The sequence below is a fragment of the Prunus avium genome, chromosome 1 (assembly GCF_965620075.1).
Source record: "Prunus avium chromosome 1, drPruAviu1.hap1.1, whole genome shotgun sequence".
In the NCBI taxonomy this organism is placed as follows: domain Eukaryota; kingdom Viridiplantae; phylum Streptophyta; class Magnoliopsida; order Rosales; family Rosaceae; genus Prunus; species Prunus avium.
In genome coordinates this window covers 51,630,328-51,654,364 of record NC_142284.1, presented here as the reverse complement: position 1 = coordinate 51,654,364, position 24,037 = coordinate 51,630,328, and the positions used below count along the sequence as shown (strand labels likewise).

Below are 24,037 nucleotides of genomic sequence, written 5' to 3'. Positions count from 1 at the left end.
CGAACAAAGAAATCATGACATTATAGCATATATATATATATATATATTTTTTTTTGGTCTAAACCATGGTGGTCCTAGATGGGCCCCAACTATGAGTGGCACCACATTATAGCATATATTAATTACCAAAAAAAGCCAATATAGCATATATACAGTAATATTTGAGCTTTTAAGCAACAAGGAGGAGAGTGGTTTTTTTTCATGGCATTTCAGTCTCTTACAGCTAAGTGGTTAGGTCCGCAAATTTAAGGCCATGCTTTAGAGGAACATGACATTTGAACAATAAACAACTGCGGTGTAGGGTTGTTGAGTTTATATATAAAACAACAAATTATAGATATAATAACAGGACAGCGACCAAAGAAAAGGGTTTAGTTTAATGGCAGCCAAGATACAACCTAAATTGTTATAAAAAAATATAGTTTTCTTTTTCCGTAAAGCCAAATACAAAAACATTATATTATAAATAACATATAAATAAATTGGAAAGCTTTTAAGGTATAATGAAATTGAAGAAAATAAAATAATAGGTAAGTAAAAGGAAAATAAATAATAAATAAGAAGGTGAGTTTGGTATGGTGAAGCACGTCAAAGACGCTATCCTAAAGCCTTTGTAGCCTCCCTACGTGCAGGTACTGATGGTCTACAAGACTCCAAGATACGACCCCTTGTACACAAACTCAAGATCCGCTATGAGCACGTTCATAGACGGATATAGGTATCCAAGTCACAGAACTATTGCCAAAATAATAATATAAAGTAGAGAATATATATATAAAAGTAGAAAAGGAGAGAATTAGTTCGCGGTGGTGATTGTGGTATGTGATATTCTGATGGTGTACTATGTGTGTTTTAAATGTGAAGGAGGAGTGACATTTTATAGGCATCCAATAACATGTAACCTTCACCAACCAAAAAAGTTCACCAACCAGAAAATTAAGGCATTCAATATAGAAATAAAACTTGAATATTTATAACCCCCACAATAAATAAAATAAAACAGCCAAAATAATAAATAAATAAAACGGTTAAATTTTTAAAGCCTTTTAAAATTCCAACATAAATTACAGGGTAGGAGAATTTCTCACTCACGCACATAATTATTATGTCGTGGAAATTCAAACTTTGACAAAAAAAAAACCTTGAGACCTCTGATCCACAAGTCAATACCATTATCCACCGAATTAATAGTTGATCAAATATGTGAGCTCAATAAATAATGATGCTAATTTAATTGATTTTTTCTCTCTCTACAAACTCTGTTGTGGAGGGGACATAACATTTGCAGACCTCCAATATTTTTTTTGGTCAAGCAGACCTCCAATATGATGTCGCTGAGCAGGCACAGTTTTCTGGTACGCATATAAAACTATGCCATGTTATTGCGAGGCTGACATGCCCTTTTAATAAATATGAGAAATAAAAGTTGGCAATTTTTGATTAGTTGAATAATTTTGTACACGTGGGTTCTTCTCTTTGACATTGAAAGTTTGAAACCTACCTTGTTTTTCAGTCCATTGTAATGGTGAACCCGAAAAGGTAGGCAATAAACCCAAATCTTACTCTTGAGTTTGCTATAAAAGGTGGGCTTTGGTTTTTGGTCTCTGCAAAACAAACAAGCCTGCTGCTTTGCCAAATTGCCTGTGTTAGGTGCTTTTGTTTTCTGCTTCTGCCATTGCAGCTCTGCATTGTTGCTCTGTAAGCCTTGTGTTATTTGCAGAAGAGACTAGTAAGAGAGCAAAAGGTTGGAGCTTTCATGGGGAGCTTATTGAAGGAGATAAGGAACGGTGGCCACTCAGTGGCTGATACTGAAAGCAAGGCTGGGTTTGGTGGAGGTGTTGAGGACGTGTATGGTGAGGATTGTGCCACGGAGGATCAGGTCCTCACACCATGGACTGCCTCTGTTGCAAGGTGACACAGACAGCTCTTTTCTAACCGTTATGGCATAGTTATAAATGGTTTTTTTTTTTTTAAATAATAATTGTGTTTTTGCATTTTGTCTGGAACTGATCATAGTTGTCTCTACATGTTTTAATTTTCCTTTTTAAAAAAAAAAAATTATAAATTTTTTGATCCTTTTAGATAAGTGTCTGGAAATTCGTGTTTTAAGGCTCAATTTAGTTTGCAGGTTTGGGCTATAGATTAAATGGTAGACCTTTTTCAGTTGGTTTCTCTGACAAAACTTTGTTTTAGATTCCAATGAGAAAATTATTCTTCTCAGATTTATAGGGATCACAGAGACAATGGATGTGTTTGGTATGAGCAGAGTTGTTTTTTCTCTTCAGAAAATTGTATTGGAACTTAAATTTGTAGGGCTGACTTTTTTTCCCCCAGCCTTTAGATGTTTTTCTCTCTTCATTTCATGCCCTTTGAAACCATGTTTCTAGTTAATGAATCAATTGCCAGAAACTTGAATATGCAGAATTTTAATTCTTTTGTGCATCATCTGCAATCCAAATGTGTTACAGTGGATATACTTTGCTGCGTGATCCACACTACAACAAAGGACTTGCCTTCACTGAGAAGGAGAGAGACGCTCATTACTTGCGCGGCCTTCTGCCTCCAGCCGTCCTGACTCAGGAGCTTCAGGTTACAAAATGACATTTCTTCAAAGTTCATTTTCATCCTAATGTATACCCAATTAAACTGTTGAATGATTCCTTTTTAGTGTTTATTTTCAGCTAAACTTTCTGTAATAATTTTGGTGATCAGGAAAAGAAGTTGATACAAAATCTTCGCCAGTATGAAGTTCCATTGCATAGGTACATTGCCATGATGGATCTTCAGGTAATTGATTGCTTGTACCAGTTGAAATAATTGAAACTTCAGATCAATACAAATTACATTATAGGGGGTTATTAATTTTTCATTTTTTTCTTGTGGCTTTCTTGTTGTATTGTACAGGAGAGAAATGAAGGGCTGTTTTATAAGCTTTTGATTGATAATGTTGAGGAACTGCTTCCTGTTGTGTACACCCCAACAGTTGGTGAGGCTTGCCAAAAATATGGGAGCATTTTCAGGCATCCTCAGGGTCTTTACATCAGTTTGAAAGAGAAGTACGGCCATCTGATAACGTTTTTACTTCGACTCTCAAAATTAGTTGCATAGCTGTCAAAGCATATATTGAGTGATGAAGTTTTTCAGGGGAAAGATCCTTGAAGTACTAAAGAACTGGCCGGAGAGGGGCATTCAAGTTATTGTCGTGACTGACGGTGAGCGTATTTTGGGGCTCGGGGATCTTGGCTGCCAGGTATGTGTGGCAGCTTCTGTTCTATGTTGAAACTGTTGCTTTGAAACCATGTATATTTTGCCTTTGTCTCTAGTTGAATTTATTTTCAAATTGTTTGAAATAAATGTTCCGAATTTTCCAGGGCATGGGAATTCCCGTTGGGAAGCTTTCTTTGTATACAGCACTGGGAGGAGTTCCTCCTTCAGCAGTAAGCATTTCCACAACTGCTGCCCCCTTTCTTTGACAAACATTTGCAATAAATTAACATAGGTCAAGTTGGCCCGAACTTGGCTGGCTTGCAGTTGTATTTCTGTTTATGCTGAGAAGTTGATAACTTCTTCATGCAAGTGTCTCAAAAAGTGTTATGAACCACACTTGACCTGGATAAGTTAGCTGAGTTTAAAAACATGAGCAAGAGAAACTATTCCTATACTTCCAGAAAGTTTACAGATTGCATTTATTGTTTGCAGTGCTTGCCTATAACCATAGATGTCGGCACAAACAATGAGAAGTTGCTGAATGATGAGTTTTACATAGGGATTAAGCAAAAGAGAGCAACTGGACAGGTTTAATGTTTTATCTTTTCACCTTTATCTTCTTTTTTTAGTTGCTAATTCTTTTGACAATATGAAGTATGAAATTATGTAAAATTGAAGTGGTTTCTTTACCTTTGTGAATTAGGAATATGCAGAGCTTCTAGAGGAATTCATGACTGCAGTTAAGCAGAACTATGGGGAGAAAGTCCTAGTTCAGGTAGAATTGTTTTTAATCTTCCATGTTATCTAGTTTATGGAACTTCTGAGTTCTGTCCACCTGGTTTTTTCGTTCTCTGAATAACCGACTAATCTTTGCTGTTTATTTCTTGCTTAATTTTTAGTTTGAAGATTTTGCAAACCACAATGCATTTGAACTGCTGTCCAAGTACAGCAAAACTCACCTTGTCTTTAATGATGACATACAGGTAACATATTAGACTTTCTTTTGACAGTTAGCAATCTTTCTTCCAGGAACATTTTCAAACTATTTTCTTTCAATTTGGTTCAGGGAACAGCATCTGTGGTCTTAGCAGGGCTCATATCTTCCTTGAAATTACTTGGGGGACAATTAGCTGATCATACTTTCTTATTTCTGGGTGCTGGAGAGGTGAGGCTCAAATAGTAGTATTCAAACTTACTGTATTCATAAATGCTCTGGTTTTTGGATGTTGTTTAACACTTTTGCTTCTTGGCTACTCAAGGCTGGAACTGGAATAGCAGAGCTTATAGCTCTTGAGATATCAAAAAAGGTATTAACTTTCTTACATCCCCTCTTCCCCAAAACACTTTCTTCAGCTAAGCATTTTTTATTAACAATGTGTTAATTTTTTCGCAGACTAACGCTCCGCTGGAAGAAACCCGCAAGAAAGTTTGGCTTGTGGATTCTAAGGTACTTCCTCCTTCAGAATATATATGCATTTACTCAGTATCTACATTCTCATAGCTTTCTCTTTTCCTGTTTCTTTTCTTTTTCTTTTCGGATATAACCATGGTATCATATTCATTGCAGGGACTGATTGTTAAATCTCGCATAGGATCACTTCAACATTTTAAGAAGCCTTGGGCTCATGACCATGAACCCATCAAGGAACTTGTAGACGCCGTGAAGGTGCGAAATAATGTTTTAATGCTAGAATATCTATAAAAACAGAAAATAATTTCCCCCAGTGATCTTACAAAATGCCCCTATTCATCAGGCGATCAAGCCGACGGTGTTAATAGGAACATCTGGTGTGGGAAAGACATTCACAAGGGAGGTTGTTGAGACCATGGCATCCTTAAATGAGGTTGATTTTCTCTCCTCCTCCCTCCTCCATTATATTCATATATGATGATTAGTTTAAGTGACATTGATCTGGTGATTGGCATGCAGAAACCTCTCATTCTTGCTCTTTCCAACCCAACATCACAATCTGAGTGTACAGCTGAGGAAGCTTACGCATGGACCAAGGTAATTAATCCTTTTTTTCTTTTTTTCTTTATTCTTTTTTCCCTTTAGTTTTCCTTTGGGCAGTTTTGTGGCTAGATGAACTAGCAGAACTCTGTTTGATCATGATATCCTTTTTTTTTAATCCAAAGGGTCGAGCAATCTTTGCTAGTGGAAGCCCATTTGACCCTGTTGAATATGAGAAGAAACTCTTAGTGCCTGGCCAGGTTTGTACCTTCCAACTCAAGGAATTTTTTTATCTCCTGGTTCACTCTCTTCATTGAAATTTATGAAGGACAAAAGGACCTTACTTTCTCCTAACCATGTCATTCAGGCCAACAATGCCTACATATTTCCTGGTTTCGGTTTGGGATTGATCATGGCGGGTGCCATTCGTGTACACGACGACATGCTTTTGGCAGCCTGTAAGTAACAAAAAATAAGCTATAAGTTACCATTGATAATCTACTTACCCTCATTATATAACCTCTTGCTCTCTAACCTTGTGCAACAGCTGAAGCTTTGGCTGCCCAAGTTACCCAGGAAAACTATGACAAAGGATTGATTTACCCACCATTTACCAACATCAGAAAGATATCAGCCAACATTGCTGCTAAAGTCGCTGCCAAGGTTTATGAACTTGGTAAGTTTCTTTCTGATAGGTCATGTTCATACAAGCATTGCCTATTAAACACAATTTACTAAATCTTAGGGTTTTTCAATTTTCTTTTTAGGTCTGGCTTCTAATCTGCCTCGGCCGAAAGATCTGGTTAAGCACGCAGAGAGCTGCATGTACAGCCCACTCTACAGAAGCTACCGTTGAATTTCCAAGCTGCATATACATCCCCAGTCTACAGAAGCTATCGTTCAATTTCCAATGTTTCTGTAGTTGCAATTTCTCTGATCAAAATAATTGATTTCATTGCACTTTATTATTTTTTCTTACATTTTTCTTCCAGTTTAGTAAGATTTTACTTTTCGTTTTCTGCCAAAAGAAAAAGAAAAAGACTACTTTTTTCTTTCAAATTCAACATAAAATGAATTAGTATCAATATCAAAGCAGCTTTATAAACATGCCCCGTACAATTTGACGACTTGATCCATTCTTGGAGAATGAACTTTACACGGACAAATTGACAAGGGTTCTCAACCCAGCAGAGAATTCTGCACAATCATGAGAACTACATTTGCGACAGTAGGTAACGTATACGGTTCATCTTCAAAGTAGATTGACAAGAATTGTATAATAAAATTGCAGATAGGCACAAGTAGCTATATACAAATCAAACTCATTACAGGGCTACAGGAAAATTCAGGGTAGGAACTACAAATTTGAGATATTATTATTAGTGCAGGTCATCAGAAACTTGGGAACTCCGAACCCCCCAAAACAATCTTGGCTTCAAGTTCTTGTTTGTGGCGGTAAAGAGCCAACCCATATGGGTTTCACAGGTGGCACAGTTTGTTATTGTCCATGCATACCTGCAAAAGTGGGAAAACTGGCGACTTAGCAACTCCATAATACTAAAATTCTAAGATCACAATCAAATCAGAGGAAATAATGAAGCTTTACGGAAACCAAAGTAACTCACTACACAGCATAGATTGACAGTCTAAAGTCCCAGGGATTTCAAAAGGGCGTGAATACTATAATCAAACGATTGCCTAAAATTCACTATCATTGCAGCTAGACACCATATTTTATTCATACTTGATAAGTCATTCTGTATAATTGTGACATACTTTTTATTCTTTTTATTTGTTTTAATTTTACTAACTCTCAAATTTTGTGAATTACATAACTCTGAATCCCAATATATGATTCTCTAGCCAGTAGACTATACAAAGAATATTATTCAACCCCAGAATAAATTGATGTTCTTGGTCAGAGAATCAGAAGAATATTAAGGTACAAGTGCATACCCAGGAAACCAGCTGTATTCACTCGCAGCTCGCCCTATAAGTGCCAAGCCATTTGCTTTGTAGAGAGTCATTATCTCATGTACATAACCATTTGGGTTCACATAGGCACCAAGAGGACCTTCACTTGACATTACCAGCATATCACTCCGCTTCGCAATGACAGTCTGCATTGTACAACATGTGTGCGCACACACATCCAAGTTAACAGAACTACATATGGGCAAATGATATGTATTTATGCATGCATGCACACACAGTTCCAAAGCAAGAACATTACCTGACAAGTTTTACACTGGATAAGATCAACACTCTGAAGCAGCTCAATTTCTCGACGCAGCCTATATGAAATGCCGTCAATCTCCAAAAGCTCCTGCCTTGTAGATTCAGACACAGGAATTTTACTAGCAATATAAAATGACAAAAGATCGGGTTTCTTCACAAGACTATCCATGCTTGGTGCCCCCACTATCTGTTTCCACATATCTGCAAACATAAAAAAAGAATCATATAACAAAGTTGACAGATGACACAACCCACTTGACCAGGATAACACATACAGGAAACTCACACTCTGTAAAGCTGAACACTTAAATTCCTTTTTCACTCAATTTATAAATGATTGGGCAGGGTGTTGTATGTGAACCCAAAGCAAAGTAAAAGTACCTGCAGCTCTTTCAGCAAGACAATAGGAGTCGTACATGCGATATACCCAATAGGGCCAGAATGCTCTTGGAGCTCTACGAAACTGTTTTAAGTCCGTATTTCTCCAACATCTATCTGGCTCTTTCTGTTTGCAGGATTGCATGTCCGACTTGGAACTGCTCCCCAAATCAACATTATTATTCTCAGGGCATGAATGTAATGACTCCGTGGAATCAGAGTCTTTTGATTGTGATCCTTGAAATTGGGATTGTGACTTCTCATCATCACTGCTTGTAGTTGTTGTTGATTCATCCATTGTATCAGATCCATAATAGGAATCAACCACAGATTGGTGAATTTCCCTTTCAGTCAATGAAAGTGCACTCTCAAAGCTTTCATCTGAATTTGCCTCAGAATCATTGTCCACGTCCAAAGATTCATTTGACTTTGCATGAGAATTGTTTGAAGGCAGTATACGCGAGAAATGATGGCCTCCAGGTTTACTAAATGGTGTGACAGCTCCAAATGCATCCCGTGGGGCCCTCAATGGTATATCTTCCTGGATGATTTGGACTTCCCCACATGGCTGACAGATGAAAATTTTACACCAAATAAGCTACTACATAGATGACCAAAAAATAAAAGAGAGCGGCAACTGATCAATGTGTCTCAAACACAAAATTATTCTAACCGCTCCTTCCACATCAATCCAACGGCGTCTTAGATGAAATCTCTGTTGGCCACGAGTTACCACATTCAGTGAGCCATCCTCTAATCGTCGATATTGCCGAATCTGTAAAAGAAAAATATAAATAGTAGTATAATCTTGTGCTTATAAATAAAATAGCATAGATTAAAAAATAATAGTTTCTACATATGAGCAGTAGGACAAACTAAATATACCTCTGCAGTTGTCCCAATATTGGAAAACCTTATTCTTCCATTATCAGGATCTCTGTAAACCCGAATCTACACAAAATTTCAGGAAAAAGTTACAATGAAATACTACATAAAGAAATCCAATTCATGGTAAAAACAAGTCCTTAGCTGTCACGAGGGGTTCACCTACCACACCAATAGTATAAGGAGCATCAACTTGGGTTAGCGCTCTCTCAACAGCAACTACAAAATTGGGTTGAATTACTCTTAGGGGAAGGATCGCCTCTGGGAACAGGACAACTCCTGCATATACCACGAATCAAAATCTAAGTTCTCTGAAGATATTCGATAATAAATGAATGAAAACATACGAGAATATGAGGATGAGAAAGAAGGCAATCTGAAAACAAGATTGACAAGAGATTTAACTTTGTTTCTTTTTTACTTCTAAGCCATTCATCTTGGTCATTATCATTAGGACTAAAGCGTGTAGGGGCACCAGTTAGTTGATTCCATTAATTTTGAGGTAATGCTATTAAAGCAGCTAAAAACTTAGACACAATGATATTAAGAAAGATGGCAATAGTGAAATGCTGCTTGCATGGAATATTTTGACATATCTCAGAAATGATTTTACTGACAGAGAGCATTCAAAAGACGCTAGATCATTTTGAATATCTAAAAGAACCGAATGCAATTGCTCAGAGATACCATCTCCCCTTCCTGTTAATCCAGAATACTTTCAGATTAATAAAACATTCTTTTTTTTCTTTCTCGTCCACCAAGAGGGGTATGACTTTACAGTTTGCACCAGACTACTCTGACCTGTGGCTAACACTAAAATGCTAAACGTATTCGCTACCAAGGTGAGAGACTGGAGCTGAAAATAACATCAATGATCAAATGTAAAACCATATAGATTAGTACCTTCAAGATAGAAAATAGGGAGGTTCAAGATGGCCCCCCCGTCTAGAAAAGCCACCCTATGATGAGTGTCTTCAACCTCTGTTGCAAATAAGATACAACTAAACATCAATTCTTTGAATGTACAGTTGGACACAAACAAATATAATTTTTTCTTTATGAAAAAAAAAGCCAGTAAAAGACCAAAAATTCCTACCACCAAGATATGTATGCAATGAAGCCAAACAGTTGTTGAAGGTATATTCATCAGACGAGCCACGACCACTTCAGTTGAAATTTCCATACAAAAGTCAATAGCAAATGACATAATCAAATAACAGCAGTGATAAAAATAGCTTTAAAAAACATAAAATGTCAATTTGAGTGTGTTATTCCCCGTGGAAAATTCAAAAACCCTAGGCCCCAAATTAACAGTAAATGAATTGAAATGGTGATAAAATTGGAGGAGAAGAGGAAAACGATCATTACGTGAGGTCACGTTCGTCGCCGGATGAGTCGTGGAGGTCATCGACCTCTTCGACCTGCAGTTCCTCGAGATCGAGCTCTCGAATCTCCTCCATCTGTTGCCTCTCTCTCGCTAGAATGCGATCATCTTCCATTTCTATCTTCACTGTGCGAATTGGCTTTGTTTCCTTTGGGTTTGGTTTGGAAGAAACAGAGAAATTTCAGATGGTTGCTTACCCGCCACCGTGAACACCTCCGCCACCAATTTTCCTTTTCTCCCGCTCTTACGACTAGTTTAGCTTCTTCACTAACCAGGTGTGTAGTGTCTTTGTCATGCCGTTGCAGATCTGTCACACACCGAATTGGGGGAAAAAAAAATATATTTGTTTTTAACCTTGAAATTTCTCTTTCCCCGTAAAAGTTATAAATTACTTTCTTTTTTGTCTTTTACATCTAACTTACACAACCAAGGTTTTATCTATTTGAAAATTAAATCGCCTATGGTAATTATATTAATATTTTGACACATGACACTTTCTTGTTAATTATCGCAACTTACTGTTATGTTTCACTAAAAATACATTGATATCAACTTATTTAATACAAAAAGACTAAATTATTTATTCAATTTACAAATGAATTTCCATTTGGTATTTGTAAGAATGTAGAACAATTGTTTAATTGCTTATGAAGGAATATATGTATTCAATTAAGATTTCAATGAATTTTAAAGTGGATCCAGATCCTCTATTATAATTTTCTCTGTCACGATCTAATTTATTTTCGTTCTCCACATGATACCTCATTAAAATTTAATCCAAAGGATTTAAGCTGCACACATCATCCACGAAATAAAAACTCAATTTACTCTTAATTAAAAAATGAAAAAAAAATCACCCTAACTTGACTAACTCCAATTACTCCAACTTAACATGTCTAACAGTTTTTTTCTTCTTCTTCTTTTCCCTTCTCTGCACATTCTCCTCAAAATTTGAGCGCTCATCGTCCATCTGTTCTTTTCCCAATCCTTTTTCCCTCTCTAATTTTCCTTTTACAATTTACGAGACTATCTTGTTTTTGTACTAAAAGTCTTTTTACATTTGTTGTTTAGTGTTAAATATTAAGATATGATCGAGATAAGATATTAACCATAGAAATAAGTCGAGATAAGATATGATCAAACTCGGGGCAAATAAGATCAGGGCTTCATGCACCCAAACAACTTCAAGCAATCCAAGAAAAACGAAAAGAATTATGAATGCCAACCATAACCCAAAACCCAATAGGAAAATTAAATTAAATGAATTGCATAAAAACATAAAAGAAACCAAATATAGTAAAGAAAATCATGAGCTTTCTTTGATTATCTTTTGGAGCATACGGCCAGATAAAAAACTTTGTTGTCACTTGACCTCCCACAATTCCAAATCATTTGGTTCAATTTCTAAGAAAATTACAAGGCTTGGGTGTGGGGGAAGACGCACAGAGAAGGAAGGATGAAGAAAAAAAACTTGATGTTAAGTTGGAGTTAGTCAAGTTAGGTTTTTTTTTTTCCGTTTTTAATTAAGAGTAAATTGAGTTTTTGTTTTGAGGATGATGTGTCCAGTTTAAATCCCTTGGATTAAATTTGAATGAGGTGTCATGTGGAGAGCGAAAGTAAAGCAGATCATGACAGAGAAAATCATAACAGATGACCCGGATCCTTTTTAAGTAGTTAGGAATCTATGGATTTTATTGATTTTCATAAATTCCACATATACTTTAATTGAATTTCATAAGGATTTTGAAGCAATTTGTTAGAAACTTATCATAGAGTTTGATAGATTTTTACAAACTTCTATAAATTCGTAATAGTGATGGGTCATCATGTTTTATGTTGGTGGTGTTAAAGGCATCAATGGTGGTGGGGAGAGTGGCATTAATAATCATGTCAAGTAGTGGTGGCGATGGGGATGGTGGCAGCGGTAGTGGCAGTTATTGTGGTGGAGGAGGAGCAGTGACAGAGCCATAAATTTTATCAAGGAGGGTCAACCTTAAATAGCGAGCGTGAAAATTTTGCCTAATTGATTGGCCCATTCGATTAAAGAAATCTTGAGAAATCTTAGGAATTATGAGGTGTGTTTATGTGTTAGAATAAAGATACTATTAGAGCAAAGAGTGATTTTGTAGTGTACTTGAATTGTTATAGGATTTAAATAGTAAACAAAGAAAAGGAGAAAATGTGGGAGTTAGTAAACTCAAAAGATGAGAAAGGTCAGCCATGTAATATAGAAAGTACTTCAGTCAAATGCAACATATACAAAAACAAATGATCAAAGGGTGAGAAGTGTCAAGTGACCCTTGTGGGCCTTAATTGGCTCCGCCCATGAGGAGTGGTAGGGGTGGTGGTGGCGATAGCCATGACAAGATGGTGATAGTAGATGTGGTGAAATTATATATTGATAATAGAAAATATATTTTATCAAAATTTATAGGGAAAAGCAGGGATTTGTCATGACCTAGAATGAAGTCTAAAATCAATCGAAATCCACTGTTTTTTGTATTTTCTTTTAAAGTCAATAATTTTTTAATACACCCAATTTTTTAAAATTATAATTAAATACCTCCAAATTTGAATAGACTTTAAAAAATTTAAATTGAATACATCTAAAATTTCATATACTTACATTAATCGTTATTGATACCGTGAACTTTTAAATTTATTTAAATAATTTAAAATTGTTTAAATCTTTTAAAATGAGACCCAAGACAAACCAATCCCATTCGTAATGTTACATTTTTATCATTTGTGTGTGACATTTTGAGACGTAAAATTGGTTTAATTGCCTCCCTTTTATTTGGAGGCAAGTAACTGGCAAATCTTTACCGAATTACCGCTCATGAAAATTTTCTGCTTTTACTTGCAGCACGCACCCGTTAATATCTCAAATTTGGTTTCCGCACCCGTTGTCATCAAGCTCTGTAGCTCTTCGCTGTGGCATATATACGAGCTTGGAGGATAAAATCTCCAAGCCGCGAAAAAGCAAGGCCATGGGTTGCTTGGTCTTCTCTCACTTCCTCACCATCTCCAACTCTTCTCCACGCTTAGCAACCTCACTGTACTCTCTCTCTCTCTAATGCTCTCTCACTGGCTTCAATTTCAAGTACAAGCAGCTTCACCTTTGTGCGTTTTTTAATTATTTTTTAATTTTCCGAAGCAGGTGCTATGGTGGATTTCAAATCAGGCGCTGGAAAAGACCTAGTTCAATTCCTCAACATCGGCTTCTAAGCGCGCGTAATGGCTCTGGTTTTCGGTGCTGCTGTACCGCTTCGCTCTTGCAAGCCGCTAGTCCAGAGACTTCTCCGAGCTCTGTAAAGTAATCCTTACCGTTACTAGATTCTTAGTCGTATATTTTCCATCGATTACTTGGCTGCATTGTGATTGATAGTGGCTAGGTTGAGTGTTCTAGCTCGGAAGGCTGTTGTTACAGTTTTATGGCTCTTTGATTTAGACATTCATTGATTTTCGTCCAATTTCATTTCCGTTCTCATCGATTTTCGAATGTTAGTATTTAAATTTCATGTATAATTAACCTTTTTTTATATATGTATATTATCTTGTTTGCATTAATGCCAAACTCATGTAATTTTAAGTGTTTTTTTTTCTTTTTGGCTTGCACAAGGGTCTGTCACACAAACATATGTGAGTAGTAATTAGATTAGATTTATGATCAATCTCATTGAGTTTTCCATTTATAGGAAGAGAATAGTGTCTGGAGTCCAGCCGACGGGTTCTATTCACCTAGGGAATTATCTTGGAGCCATAAGAAATTGGATTATGTTGCAGGTAGTACCAAATTGTTTGATTTGGAAAATAGTTACTTGCATATTATGTATTTACATGGTAATGCTAATTCGCAATGTGGCTTCTGTTGTTGCAGAATACATACGATACTTTCTTTTTCATTGTGGACCTCCATGCGGTATGGCTTTCCAGTTCTTTTAACTTTCTTCTTCTTCCATTTCGGTTGCTTCTTCATGTGGTGCCAGTGCCACAGGGATAGATTACAGCAGAATCATTCACTTATTATATCCATTGATTTGTTGTTTTTAACCTTTTATGTGGTATCCCTGAAAATAACTCGTGGATATTGATACAAGTTCGCTTTGAATAATAATTTATTTTGGAAACAATACTCTTTCATGTTAGAGAATTCATACTCGTCTATTTAAATAAATACAACAGCACATATTGTCTACCTTTTGTGTGGTGGGTGTGTGAACTGTAAAATTCTGTTTTTTTTTCCCCTTTCTTTCTTTCCCTAAAGCATTCATGATGTTAAAACTTGAACTTCCGAATTCTATCTCCAAAGTATCCTGTTATTGCGTCAACGTTGTAGATGTATGAATTTAAGGAGAAAGATTGAGGCTCAGGGTTTGTTTTCCTTGGAATGGAAAATGGATCTTGGTGATGATTTTCAAAGTTTTTGCTTACAGATTACATTGCCGTATGATGCACAACAACTATCTAAGGCAACAAGGGATACCGCAGCTCTTTATTTGGCATGTGGAGTGGACACCTACAAGGTGTAGTGCAAATTTGGTCCTTTGCACTGTTGTTTAGAAGATTGTACTTTTGCTGAATATCTTATTTATGATTTTGCATGTGTAGGCATCTGTCTTTGTGCAGTCTCATGTTCGTGCCCATGCAGAGTTGATGTGGCTTTTAAGCTCTGTCACACCTGTTGGTTGGCTTAATAGAATGATTCAGTTTAAAGAGAAATCACGCAAGGCGGTGCGTTTTTAGCTGTATGACAGCTCTATCATTGTTCTGTATCTAATCTAAAATGTTCTCAATGAGGACATGTTATACTTATAAGAAAAACTTATACTAGTCCATTTGATTCTGGTCAATGTGTTAGTCTTTTATCGGTCTCACCCCGTTATTCTATCCCGAGGAGAAAGAATTGATTAACTTCTATTCATTATTGAATATTAAAATGAAATTTTCACTAAGCTAGCATTGATTATTTATGTTCCAGAAGCTACTGACTACACAACTTTGAACATCACCAGAAAACTTTCTAGTTTGACTTACGCCATGCTATGCATATTGTAGTTTTCTACTATGCTGTGTAGATTATCATTTGTCACTGCTAATGTACATTTCCCAATGACATTCTTATTTCAAATTAATTGTTGTATTTCTTCACAGAAATAGCTTTATATTGCCCATATTATTTGTTTGACAGTTTTTTTTACATCTTATTATCTATGATTGAAGTTAATTTCCTTAAGTTGGTTTTGCTATTGTAGGGGGATGAAAATGTTGGTGTTGGTCTGTTGACTTACCCTGTTTTGATGGCTTCTGATATTCTTTTATATCAGGTAATCCTCAAACTTTGCAGCTTTATTTAACAGGATGTGAAATTTTATATCAGGTAATTTCTGTCTCCATAAGTACGGAGTGCAGAGTGAGATTTTGGGTTCATTTCCTGTTGGATGGAAGGCTTGAGTTGCAAGGAGGTGTGATAATCAAGGAGTATTAAAGCAATGGTTTTTTGTGTGCTTGTTTAATTATGCATTGATAGCCTTGATATGTTAATCATTACTCTATGTTATTCTTATGTTTACCTGGATGCTTCTGTAGTCTGACTTTGTCCCAGTTGGTGAAGATCAAAAGCAGCATTTGGAGTTGACACGTGAGCTAGCGGAGCGTGTTAATCACTTATTTGGCGGAAGGAAATGGAAAAAATTGGGAGGGTGAGAAGCTATATTACAATTTAAACATAAAAATATTCGTTTAATTGTTCACTCTTATCATTCTCTGGCCTCACTTTCTCTATATAGAGTTTTTTTTTATTTTATAAAAATCCTCTGCATAGAACTTGACCTTTATATTTTATATGTTTTTGCAGGCGAGGGGGTTCAGTTTTTAAGGTGTATTTTCTTTTTTGGTTGATAACCCTTAGCGTGGGCTCATCAATAACATAAGTAATGGAAATTTCTTTTCTTCTTTAGGTTCCTGAGCCTCTTATACCACCAGTTGGAGCACGAGTGATGTCCCTTACTGATGGTCTTTCCAAGGTTATTTATATTTCTTGTTCTCCTATAATTACACACTGCGAATAATGTATATCTCTTTTTCTGTTTAAATTATTATTCTCTACAGTGTTGACATCCTTCATTTTTACTTTATGGGCTTGTTATTACCTGAAGTGGTATTACTTTTGAAATGTCTCCTAGAGTCTGTCCGTATCAGATGACCAAAATAATTATGTACTCAATCAAGTTTCTATAGCACTCCAAGCACTTGAGCATATGAATACTTTCTTCCTCTTACAAATTTTGTTGTCTAATATTGTTACAATTATCATCATAGCATCTCAAAGTAGTGAGAATGAAATAAGATCCTTGGAAAACTTATTTACACAATCTAGGGTATACGTAACAATGATCAAAATTCCAGTTATTCCATAAATTTGAATTTTATGGCTAGTTCCCACCTATTTGTAGGCGTGCACCAAATGTATTTAATGTTTTTAAGGAAGTAATGTCATCAATAACACAAAGAACAGACTTTTCTCATGCTTATTGACATTATTTTGGTTTCAATATTATAGATGTCCAAGTCTGCGCCTTCTGATCAGTCCCGGATCAATCTTCTTGACCCTAAAGATGTGAGAAACAGAAATTTTACCCACTTCTTGATTTTGATATGATATGCGGCAAGTATGCTTGACCTATTTTATTTTTAGTTGTTATTACTTTTCACATAACCAAAGTTAAGCATATTATGGGTGTTGAGTTGACTATCGCAAACTCGTCTAGCTTGCCTCAAGTCTATACATTTCTTATGGAGAATCTATGTGACCTACCTATTTTGTTTTTTCATTTTCCTTTTGCCAGTTTCATTTTGCTCATCAACTTGATCTAAATGGCTTAATTGTTCTATAGGTAATAGCAAACAAAATAAAGAGGTGCAAAACTGACTCATTTCCAGGGTGAATACCTATCTTCCATTTGTAATCACTTAAAGCTTCCTCTCTTTTGATGTTCTGCTTTGTTAATTTTCTTCTGTCCATATTTAGTGTTGGAGTCATAATCCTATTTCTGGTCATAATACTAAAACTCTTCTGTGTTGTTGTTTGATAATCCTATTTCTTACAGCATGGAATTTGATAATCCTGAAAGGCCTGAGTGCAACAATCTTCTCTCAATATATCAGCTGATTTCGGGAAAGACAAAAGAGGTAATGGTTTTTTTTTTGTTTACTTCTTTAACTTCTTTATAGCCCATCCGTTTAGTGCTTTTCATTATATATAGATGCATGGACTTGAACTTTTACTGGTGAAGGATTTTGCATACCGTATGAAGATGACTGACCATCTCCGGTGCACCCTTATTATTGCAGGAAGTTGCAGAAGAATGCCGAGATATGAACTGGGGCACATTTAAGTCACTCCTAGCTGATGCGGTGATTGATCATCTGCAACCTATCCAGGTTTCAACATCTAAATATGATGCTTTTTCAATAGGTGATGTTTACAGGACAGTTAATATATGCGCCGGTTGGTTATGCCAATCGATCAAGACTTAAGTGCATATTTTATCCTTCGATACTGAAGAGATAATGCATGCTTACTTTTTTTATGTAGTTTCTATGTTTCGGAGTTGTGATTGAGAATTTAGCCGCACTTTATTCATTGTGGTAAAAATTCATGAACAGCACTAGCTGTCAGACTTTTCCTAAGATTTTAGGTTGGAACTGCTATCATATCTGTTGAACCTTTGTTTATATGTGAATCATCCGTTCAGGTATATAGGTTTCTGTTTTCCCATGTCTTCATCACAGTTTTTCTGAGATGATTGTTTTTAAGCTGTTAAACTGACTGTGTTTGCTATGTACAACTGCACATTTATTTGAATGAATTGGTGGAGAATATAGCTTTCTAAGTGATTTCTGGCAGTTGTTATGCTTCAAATTTGTGATTATATACCTATGATGTGTATATTTTTTTATCTGCTTTATGTGCGCACCTTTGTATTGTTCTGCCAAAGATATATTGATATTTTATGTGCCATCAATTCATTGATTCGCTCCACTCTTCAATTTATGGAGATGGCCTTTTTTCACTTGCCAGAAAGTGTACCATATTGTTCCATCATTCGTTGTGGTATTCCCTGTCATCATTGCATTTTCTGCTTTTGCAGGTTCGCTACGAGGAAATCATTTCTGACTCAGCTTATTTGGATGGAATTTTGGCAGAAGGTGCTACGAAAGCTGCAGGTATAGCTGATGCTACACTCAATAACGTCTACCAGGCAATGGGATTCTTGCGGAGATGAGCAGAACCGATCCTGCAGGGTAGAATTCATGTGAAAAGACCAGTAAGACAGAAACTTTAAAGTTTACTTTGGATGATGGATCATCCGCCACAATTTTTCTTTTGGAGTATAACAACCATGAGCATATTCTTGATGAGTGAAGAGATATTTTAATGGGAAGGCCTCGAATCTTAGTTGTTGTAGTTGCCTCCATCCAAATAGGTGTTTTTTTTTTGGGTATAAGCGGATAGGTGTATTTTTCATTCGTTATTATTCAGTGAATTGGTAGTCTGCTATGTATTTTTATGTTACTATTTAATAAATTATTGTTTGCTCTGTTGGTGCTTAAAGTAGGATTTAATCTCTCTGAATCATTGAAATTAAGGACTGCAGCTTCATTGTTGAAGCAGTCTGTATAATAATTTACAACGTGTTTGTCATATCGTCACTGTTGCCTCTTGTTTCTTGAAATATTTGTAGCAATGTGATTATTAAGCAACTCTACTTATAAATTTATTATCACATTGTTGAAGCAGTCTGTATAATAATTTACAACGCGTTCGTCATCTTGTCACTGTTGCCTCTTGTTTCTTGAACTATTGTAGTAATGTGATTATTAAGCAACGTTTCCTGTGATTTTGGAGATTTGATTTTCGGAAGGCCGTGTTTGGTTAGAAGCTTAAGCCCTACGTGACATGTAGGGTTTATCATGTCTGTGGATGGATTCTTATCAACATAGAAGATAGTGATAAAAAGAGAGAATATAAATCCACCCAATGATTGGAAGGTAAAAAAAAACATAATCTCATATTCCCTTCCCCTTCGGTCCACCATGGCCTTGTTTTCTTTACAAAAGGGGAGCTGTGACCACGCATCTGCAAAACTACGGACAAAGACGGTGAGAGGTCAATGCCACTCTTAAAATCTCTCTCTCTCTCTCTCATGTGGCAAGAGAATAAAGGGTGCGTTTCCTCTCTGTTCTTCTTTCTTCCATTTCCTTTTAACATTTTTCTGAGAATTGCAGAGACAGAGAAAGACATGACAAGGACCACTGTGACACTGCTTTGCTATTCTAAAAGGTTTATATTCTCATCTCAATCATTATTTGGTCTTTACTACTCTAAGCAGTATTGGTTATATATTATGCTATATTCATTTATACTTTATCCTGATTTGTATACGTCAATAGAATAATAAGTTTTGATATTGAGTGCCTTGTAAAAGAAAAAGCTGGAGTTGCTTCCTTTGGGTAGTTCAGAGAAAATCTGTGACCCTTCCCACACGTCATCTTTTGCAAAATTTCCCTTGAATCATTACTCAGTCATACTCATAATATTGATATACAAACTAATTTGTATTATCAGTAACGCTAGGGTTGGGAGCCAGTAAACCATACATGGACCCAATCTAGTGTCACGGTTCGTATTGGTTTGATTTAGACCTCAAACTGGTTGCATAACCGAACCAAACCAATCTGTTTGGTTTGGTTTGATTCCGCATTGCGTTGCGTATAGCGTATGCTCGATAATTTGCTTGACCTACTCCTTTTGCTTCCTTTGAGTCCCAGTCCCAAAGTCCCACCGAATGAAACAGAAAAAAATTCCACCCAAGCAAGAATGAGGATGAGAAGAGAGATGAGGGAGAGATGGAATAAGCACCTGGGAATTTTGGGAGTAGTATATGCGCCAACCAATTAAAAGAACTTCTGAAATCTTAAATCTTACATCTTGTTACATGTGGAAGTGGGATTATTTTTGTGAATTTCTGAGACGTTCATGTGGCGATCCCAATCCACATCGTTGAGAGAAAAAAAAGATTCTAGGATTTGTTCCAATCCAAAGTTGCATTTGCCTCCTGCAAACATACAACAAAGCCAGCTCAGGCTGGATGTGTGCGTGTGCTCTCTACCGCCCATTGTCTGTGCGACACGCTTCCTCAATGGGACGTATATAGCTGTATTTATCATCACATTGCCCCAAGAATATATATATATATATATATAAAGATAATTTAGTTTGTGAATCATTGTTTTGTTTCTATTTTTTTTAATGTTTTTTTATTGAACAATTGTGTTCATGTCCATGAGCTTCAAACTCAAGATCTTCATTAACGAAGTAGGGACTGAACAATTTAATAACTTCATTTCATTCATATACACCGCGTAACCATTAGAGCTAATGAAAATGATAAAAATTCTAGTAATTTAAATGATAAAGTTTTAATTCACAATCCAATAACGTTGAGAAGTTGCTGCAAGGAGCTTATAACTTAAGTGATTAAGAGCATTTACTCCTGAACTTAAGTGATTAAGAGCATTTACTCCTGAACTGAGGTCTTCAATTCCCCCTTCTTCCAATATTGTTGGTTACAATGAGTGTGATTGGAAATTATTTATTTTTAATTTATATGGAAGTTATTTAAAAACAACTGAGACATAAGTTCCCTTTGCGTGATTTCCAATCTTAACGTATTTAGGGTGTTCAGGATTTTACTTAAATAGGCGCAGGATTATCGAACTTGCCAATGCAGTGTTGGCTTTCTTTCCACAATTATGCGAGAAGGTTTCTTTTCTCCTAATCAAAGATTACATATTAATTGAAATGAAGGCATTAAATCATGCATATCTTCCAAAACCAAATTGGTCAAGCTGGGTTACCTAGTGGTTGTGGCCCTACCCCTTTACCCCTGCTTGGCATCCATGATCGAAACGCTAGGGTTTCTTTTCTCCCAAATGTAACTCAAAAAAAAAAAAAAAACCAAAACCAAATTGGATAAAACAAGCAAAGATATTTTGCCTGACACGTAACCCCCCAACCCTACCCTCCTCGATTTTTTTTGTGCCTTTATTCAGTCTCTCCCCAAATCCTACATATATATATATACGTTGGCTTGCCATGTTTGCTAAATCTAAGCCATTGTTGAGTTCTCTGCTCTATCCTACTTCTGAAAGGAGAGATTTCATTTTGGGGTTTTTGAATTCACTGTCGTTGCCTCTTTTTCACGTTAAGATTTTCCCAAGAGAATGGACAGAAACCAATTGCAACGCCAGGTTGCCCTCAAGAGAAGCTCTCTGTTTGAGCAGGTTTTTATAATTTGCTTCTCTGTTTGTTTTTTTTCCTGTTTCAGAACCATTCTTAGGCCATTAACATCTTGAAACTGCATGCCGTATGCTCTGCACTGATACTTTTCATGTTTTCACAAAATGTGGTTGGCTGGCTTCGATATTTGCATTGCCACTCATAGGATTTTCTATCCTTTTTCTTTTCGGAATACAAGTGACAAGTTTCTCACACACACACTACTGAAGTGTCATAGGAGTTTGACACTTTTCTATTGAGTTAGACCCGTCGGTAGAATTTTCTATCTTTCTAAAGATTAAGAAATGGAATTAAACCAGCGGTGGTGTTGCAGAAAACAATCCGGGTAGGTATTGCTCTGTTTTAGTATACAGGTAGGGTTAGAAATGTGTCAGTAAAAACCAAGGCCCAACTTTTTTTTAATACAACACCGAGGCCCAAATTTGAATGTACAACATTGGCTACACGTTACCCATTTAGTCCATTTCAACGTTATGTTTTTGAAAAATATTAGAAATGAATAAAATTGGCGTAAGAATTAAGCTGATGTATTTGGTATTACTTATTTTGACAAAATGGATAGATAGCAGGGCTCTTCGATTTTAGTAGTTCTGAAATTGTGCAACTACTTCATCTTCTCAATGTGTTTGGTTCAATGTTGCAGCAGTTCCTGGATCCACAGCAATTCGTACAGCTGGAGGATCTGGAAGACGATGCTAACCCAAATTTTGTGGAGGAAATTGTGACATTGTTCTACAAAGACTCAGCTAGACTGTTCCAAAAGATTGAACAAACCATGTAAGTAAAACAATAGTCTTTGTTATATATGTGTTGGCAGTCGCCATTCATACTCCCACTCCCAGTTTGTCGTCATGCGCTGTATTTCTATTATAGATAATAAGTATGACGAGTACTAAAATGAACTTCATTTGTATATTGATTTATGCAGGCAAAGTAGACCTATTGATTTTGGCAAGCTGGATGATTACATGCACCAGTTCAAGGGTAGTAGCTCAAGGTACCCAAAGGAAAAAAAAAACAAAAACCCAATAATACTTGCTTTCATTTTAACATCAACTTGAGTAAATATATTGCTCCTCCAATGTGCTCATTAAAGCTAGATTTCTAACAGCATTGGAGCTATAAAGGTGAAGAATGAATGCTCCCAATTTAAGGAATTTTGTTTGGCAGGAAATGCTGAAGGGTAAGATATATATTTCGTGTATAAACATGTACCAATCAATGTTGTAGTTCTTTCTCTCCTTGCTGTGACCTCATTATGAATTTATGTTTGATTTTGCAGCTGCTTCTGGGCTTTCCAAAGAGTGAAACAAGAGCACCACACCTTGAGGATCCAGCTTGAATCTTACTTTCAGGTAACTAACTAGCAGTTGCATTTGTTCTTAAATTTTTTTTTCTTAGCGCGTAAAAAATTATGTCGGTTTCTTATGCGCCATGTATATCTGCAATCTGTATAGTTGAGGAAACAAGCAGGACTGGTACGACATGTTTGAGGTGCCAAGTTGATAGCATAGAGAAAGAACTATCAGCAGCAGCACCATTTTGCCATTTTGTGGGCTCCTAGGGTTATAGAGGGCACCATTAAAATATCAAGTTATGTTCCAAGAAATCTGAATCTTAGTGTACCAATAATGCGGATGTCACTCTTCTGGATTATATTAATAATGCATCTATTATGTTGGCCCTCTTTCTGTTTTTTGTTTTTTTGTTTCTTTTTTCAACTTCAGTCATTATAATAAAGCAAAATATTCCAGGCCTTTTATTTATCACAATCACCATGACAGAGAATTTGGTGCATATCATGAATAAAAAAGATGCAAGAATAGGATGAAATGATGCCCCAAAATCTGTAAGGCAATCAGTAACCTAAGAGCGTGTTTTGGTTTTGTATTTGGTTGGTTTGTTTAGAGCGCAGAAAAACTTGCAATGATAACAACAATCAAAGAAGTGAAGAATAATGAAGGGAAACAAGAGAAGTAGGAAGGCAAAAAGGGTATAAAGTGAAGTTGGGATTCATCAGGATTTGATTGACTGATTGAGGGCAGTGATGATCAATCTCTTATATTAGTGGGATGTGGGGGCCCACCACTAGCCACTAGAGATGGCAATTGTAAAAGTGTGGCCTATGCCAATGATGATCATCATGACTTGCCCTATGTTCAATTCAATATTCATTGAACATGATATTGAACATTTCATTATCAGTTGCATCTTTTCAAAAAAGAAAAGCGCATTGTTTTACAAATCAGTGGTTTTAGTTTCGAACTCTTTTGACACTTTAGTAATGTGTGTGTGAGAAACTCAATTTCCCGTAACTTAAACTATCGCTTATATGCAAGAAGAAAGGAAAAGAAAGAAATCAAAACCAAACTTCAAAACAATGAAGTTTCCTTAAAGCTAGGCTTCCCCCACCAACCCATCAAATGCAGAGCATGCCTAAAAGCTATTGCAAAACACAATTATGGCACTCTTAAACCACCTTAACCAGGTTGCTAGATCTCAGTGCATGCAAGGATATTTACAAGCAAATGTTTGCTTGACTTGGCTTTAGGCTTCAGCTAGTGGGAGTGAAAAGGACCACTACTTTTTAGTGACTAGGAAGTCTTCTCCATGAATTACAAGATAATGC

The 24,037-nt window shown here is 36.2% G+C and overlaps 4 protein-coding genes across 8 annotated transcripts; 3 read left to right on the top strand and 1 right to left on the bottom strand.

Annotated features, from left to right (window-relative positions):
* The first annotated feature begins 1,273 nt into the window (after window positions 1–1,273).
* LOC110761196 (NADP-dependent malic enzyme) lies at window positions 1,274–6,136 on the top strand. 2 transcript variants are annotated; one of them, XM_021963622.2, is made up of 20 exons: window positions 1,274–1,355; window positions 1,721–1,911; window positions 2,469–2,589; window positions 2,713–2,787; window positions 2,905–3,056; window positions 3,145–3,250; window positions 3,372–3,437; window positions 3,700–3,795; window positions 3,911–3,982; window positions 4,107–4,190; window positions 4,274–4,372; window positions 4,467–4,514; window positions 4,601–4,654; window positions 4,775–4,873; window positions 4,962–5,051; window positions 5,138–5,215; window positions 5,344–5,418; window positions 5,526–5,616; window positions 5,706–5,834; window positions 5,926–6,136. In XM_021963622.2, exons 1-20 carry the CDS (start codon window positions 1,326–1,328, stop codon window positions 6,012–6,014), a joined length of 1,845 nt encoding a protein of 614 aa, XP_021819314.1. In that variant the 5' UTR covers window positions 1,274–1,325; the 3' UTR covers window positions 6,015–6,136. The 2 variants fall into 2 exon arrangements, with proteins under 2 accessions (XP_021819314.1, XP_021819315.1); XM_021963623.2 differs by lacking the exon at window positions 1,274–1,355 and adding an exon at window positions 1,415–1,539.
* A 284-nt stretch (window positions 6,137–6,420) lies between these two features.
* LOC110761199 (ATP-dependent protease La (LON) domain protein) lies at window positions 6,421–10,370 on the bottom strand. Its single transcript, XM_021963625.2, has 10 exons — window positions 10,028–10,370; window positions 9,756–9,823; window positions 9,563–9,640; window positions 8,826–8,938; window positions 8,660–8,725; window positions 8,448–8,549; window positions 7,778–8,342; window positions 7,392–7,597; window positions 7,115–7,278; window positions 6,421–6,673 (listed from the first exon to the last, which is right to left on the bottom strand). The coding sequence occupies exons 1-10, from the start codon at window positions 10,156–10,158 to the stop codon at window positions 6,538–6,540; spliced, it is 1,629 nt and encodes a 542-aa protein (XP_021819317.1). The 5' UTR covers window positions 10,159–10,370; the 3' UTR covers window positions 6,421–6,537.
* Window positions 10,371–12,943: 2,573 nt separating this feature from the next.
* OVA4 (Nucleotidylyl transferase superfamily protein) lies at window positions 12,944–18,646 on the top strand. 2 transcript variants are annotated; one of them, XM_088247651.1, is made up of 15 exons: window positions 12,944–13,101; window positions 13,204–13,354; window positions 13,742–13,829; window positions 13,924–13,965; window positions 14,480–14,569; window positions 14,655–14,777; window positions 15,299–15,370; window positions 15,633–15,745; window positions 15,901–15,922; window positions 16,004–16,069; window positions 16,606–16,662; window positions 16,940–16,986; window positions 17,153–17,234; window positions 17,397–17,486; window positions 18,197–18,646. In XM_088247651.1, exons 2-15 carry the CDS (start codon window positions 13,281–13,283, stop codon window positions 18,329–18,331), a joined length of 1,101 nt encoding a protein of 366 aa, XP_088103777.1. In that variant the 5' UTR covers window positions 12,944–13,101; window positions 13,204–13,280; the 3' UTR covers window positions 18,332–18,646. The 2 variants fall into 2 exon arrangements, with proteins under 2 accessions (XP_088103777.1, XP_021819256.1); XM_021963564.2 differs by having other exon boundaries at window positions 13,204–13,359.
* A 2,518-nt stretch (window positions 18,647–21,164) lies between these two features.
* On the top strand, window positions 21,165–23,097 carry LOC110761292 (histidine-containing phosphotransfer protein 4-like). 3 transcript variants are annotated; one of them, XM_021963740.2, is made up of 6 exons: window positions 21,165–21,392; window positions 22,055–22,185; window positions 22,337–22,405; window positions 22,520–22,591; window positions 22,691–22,763; window positions 22,866–23,097. In XM_021963740.2, exons 1-6 carry the CDS (start codon window positions 21,333–21,335, stop codon window positions 22,899–22,901), a joined length of 441 nt encoding a protein of 146 aa, XP_021819432.1. In that variant the 5' UTR covers window positions 21,165–21,332; the 3' UTR covers window positions 22,902–23,097. The 3 variants fall into 3 exon arrangements, with proteins under 3 accessions (XP_021819432.1, XP_021819431.1, XP_088103310.1); XM_021963739.2 differs by having other exon boundaries at window positions 21,179–21,392; window positions 22,052–22,185; XM_088247184.1 differs by lacking the exon at window positions 21,165–21,392 and adding an exon at window positions 21,884–21,942 and having other exon boundaries at window positions 22,052–22,185.
* Window positions 23,098–24,037: the final 940 nt, after the last annotated feature.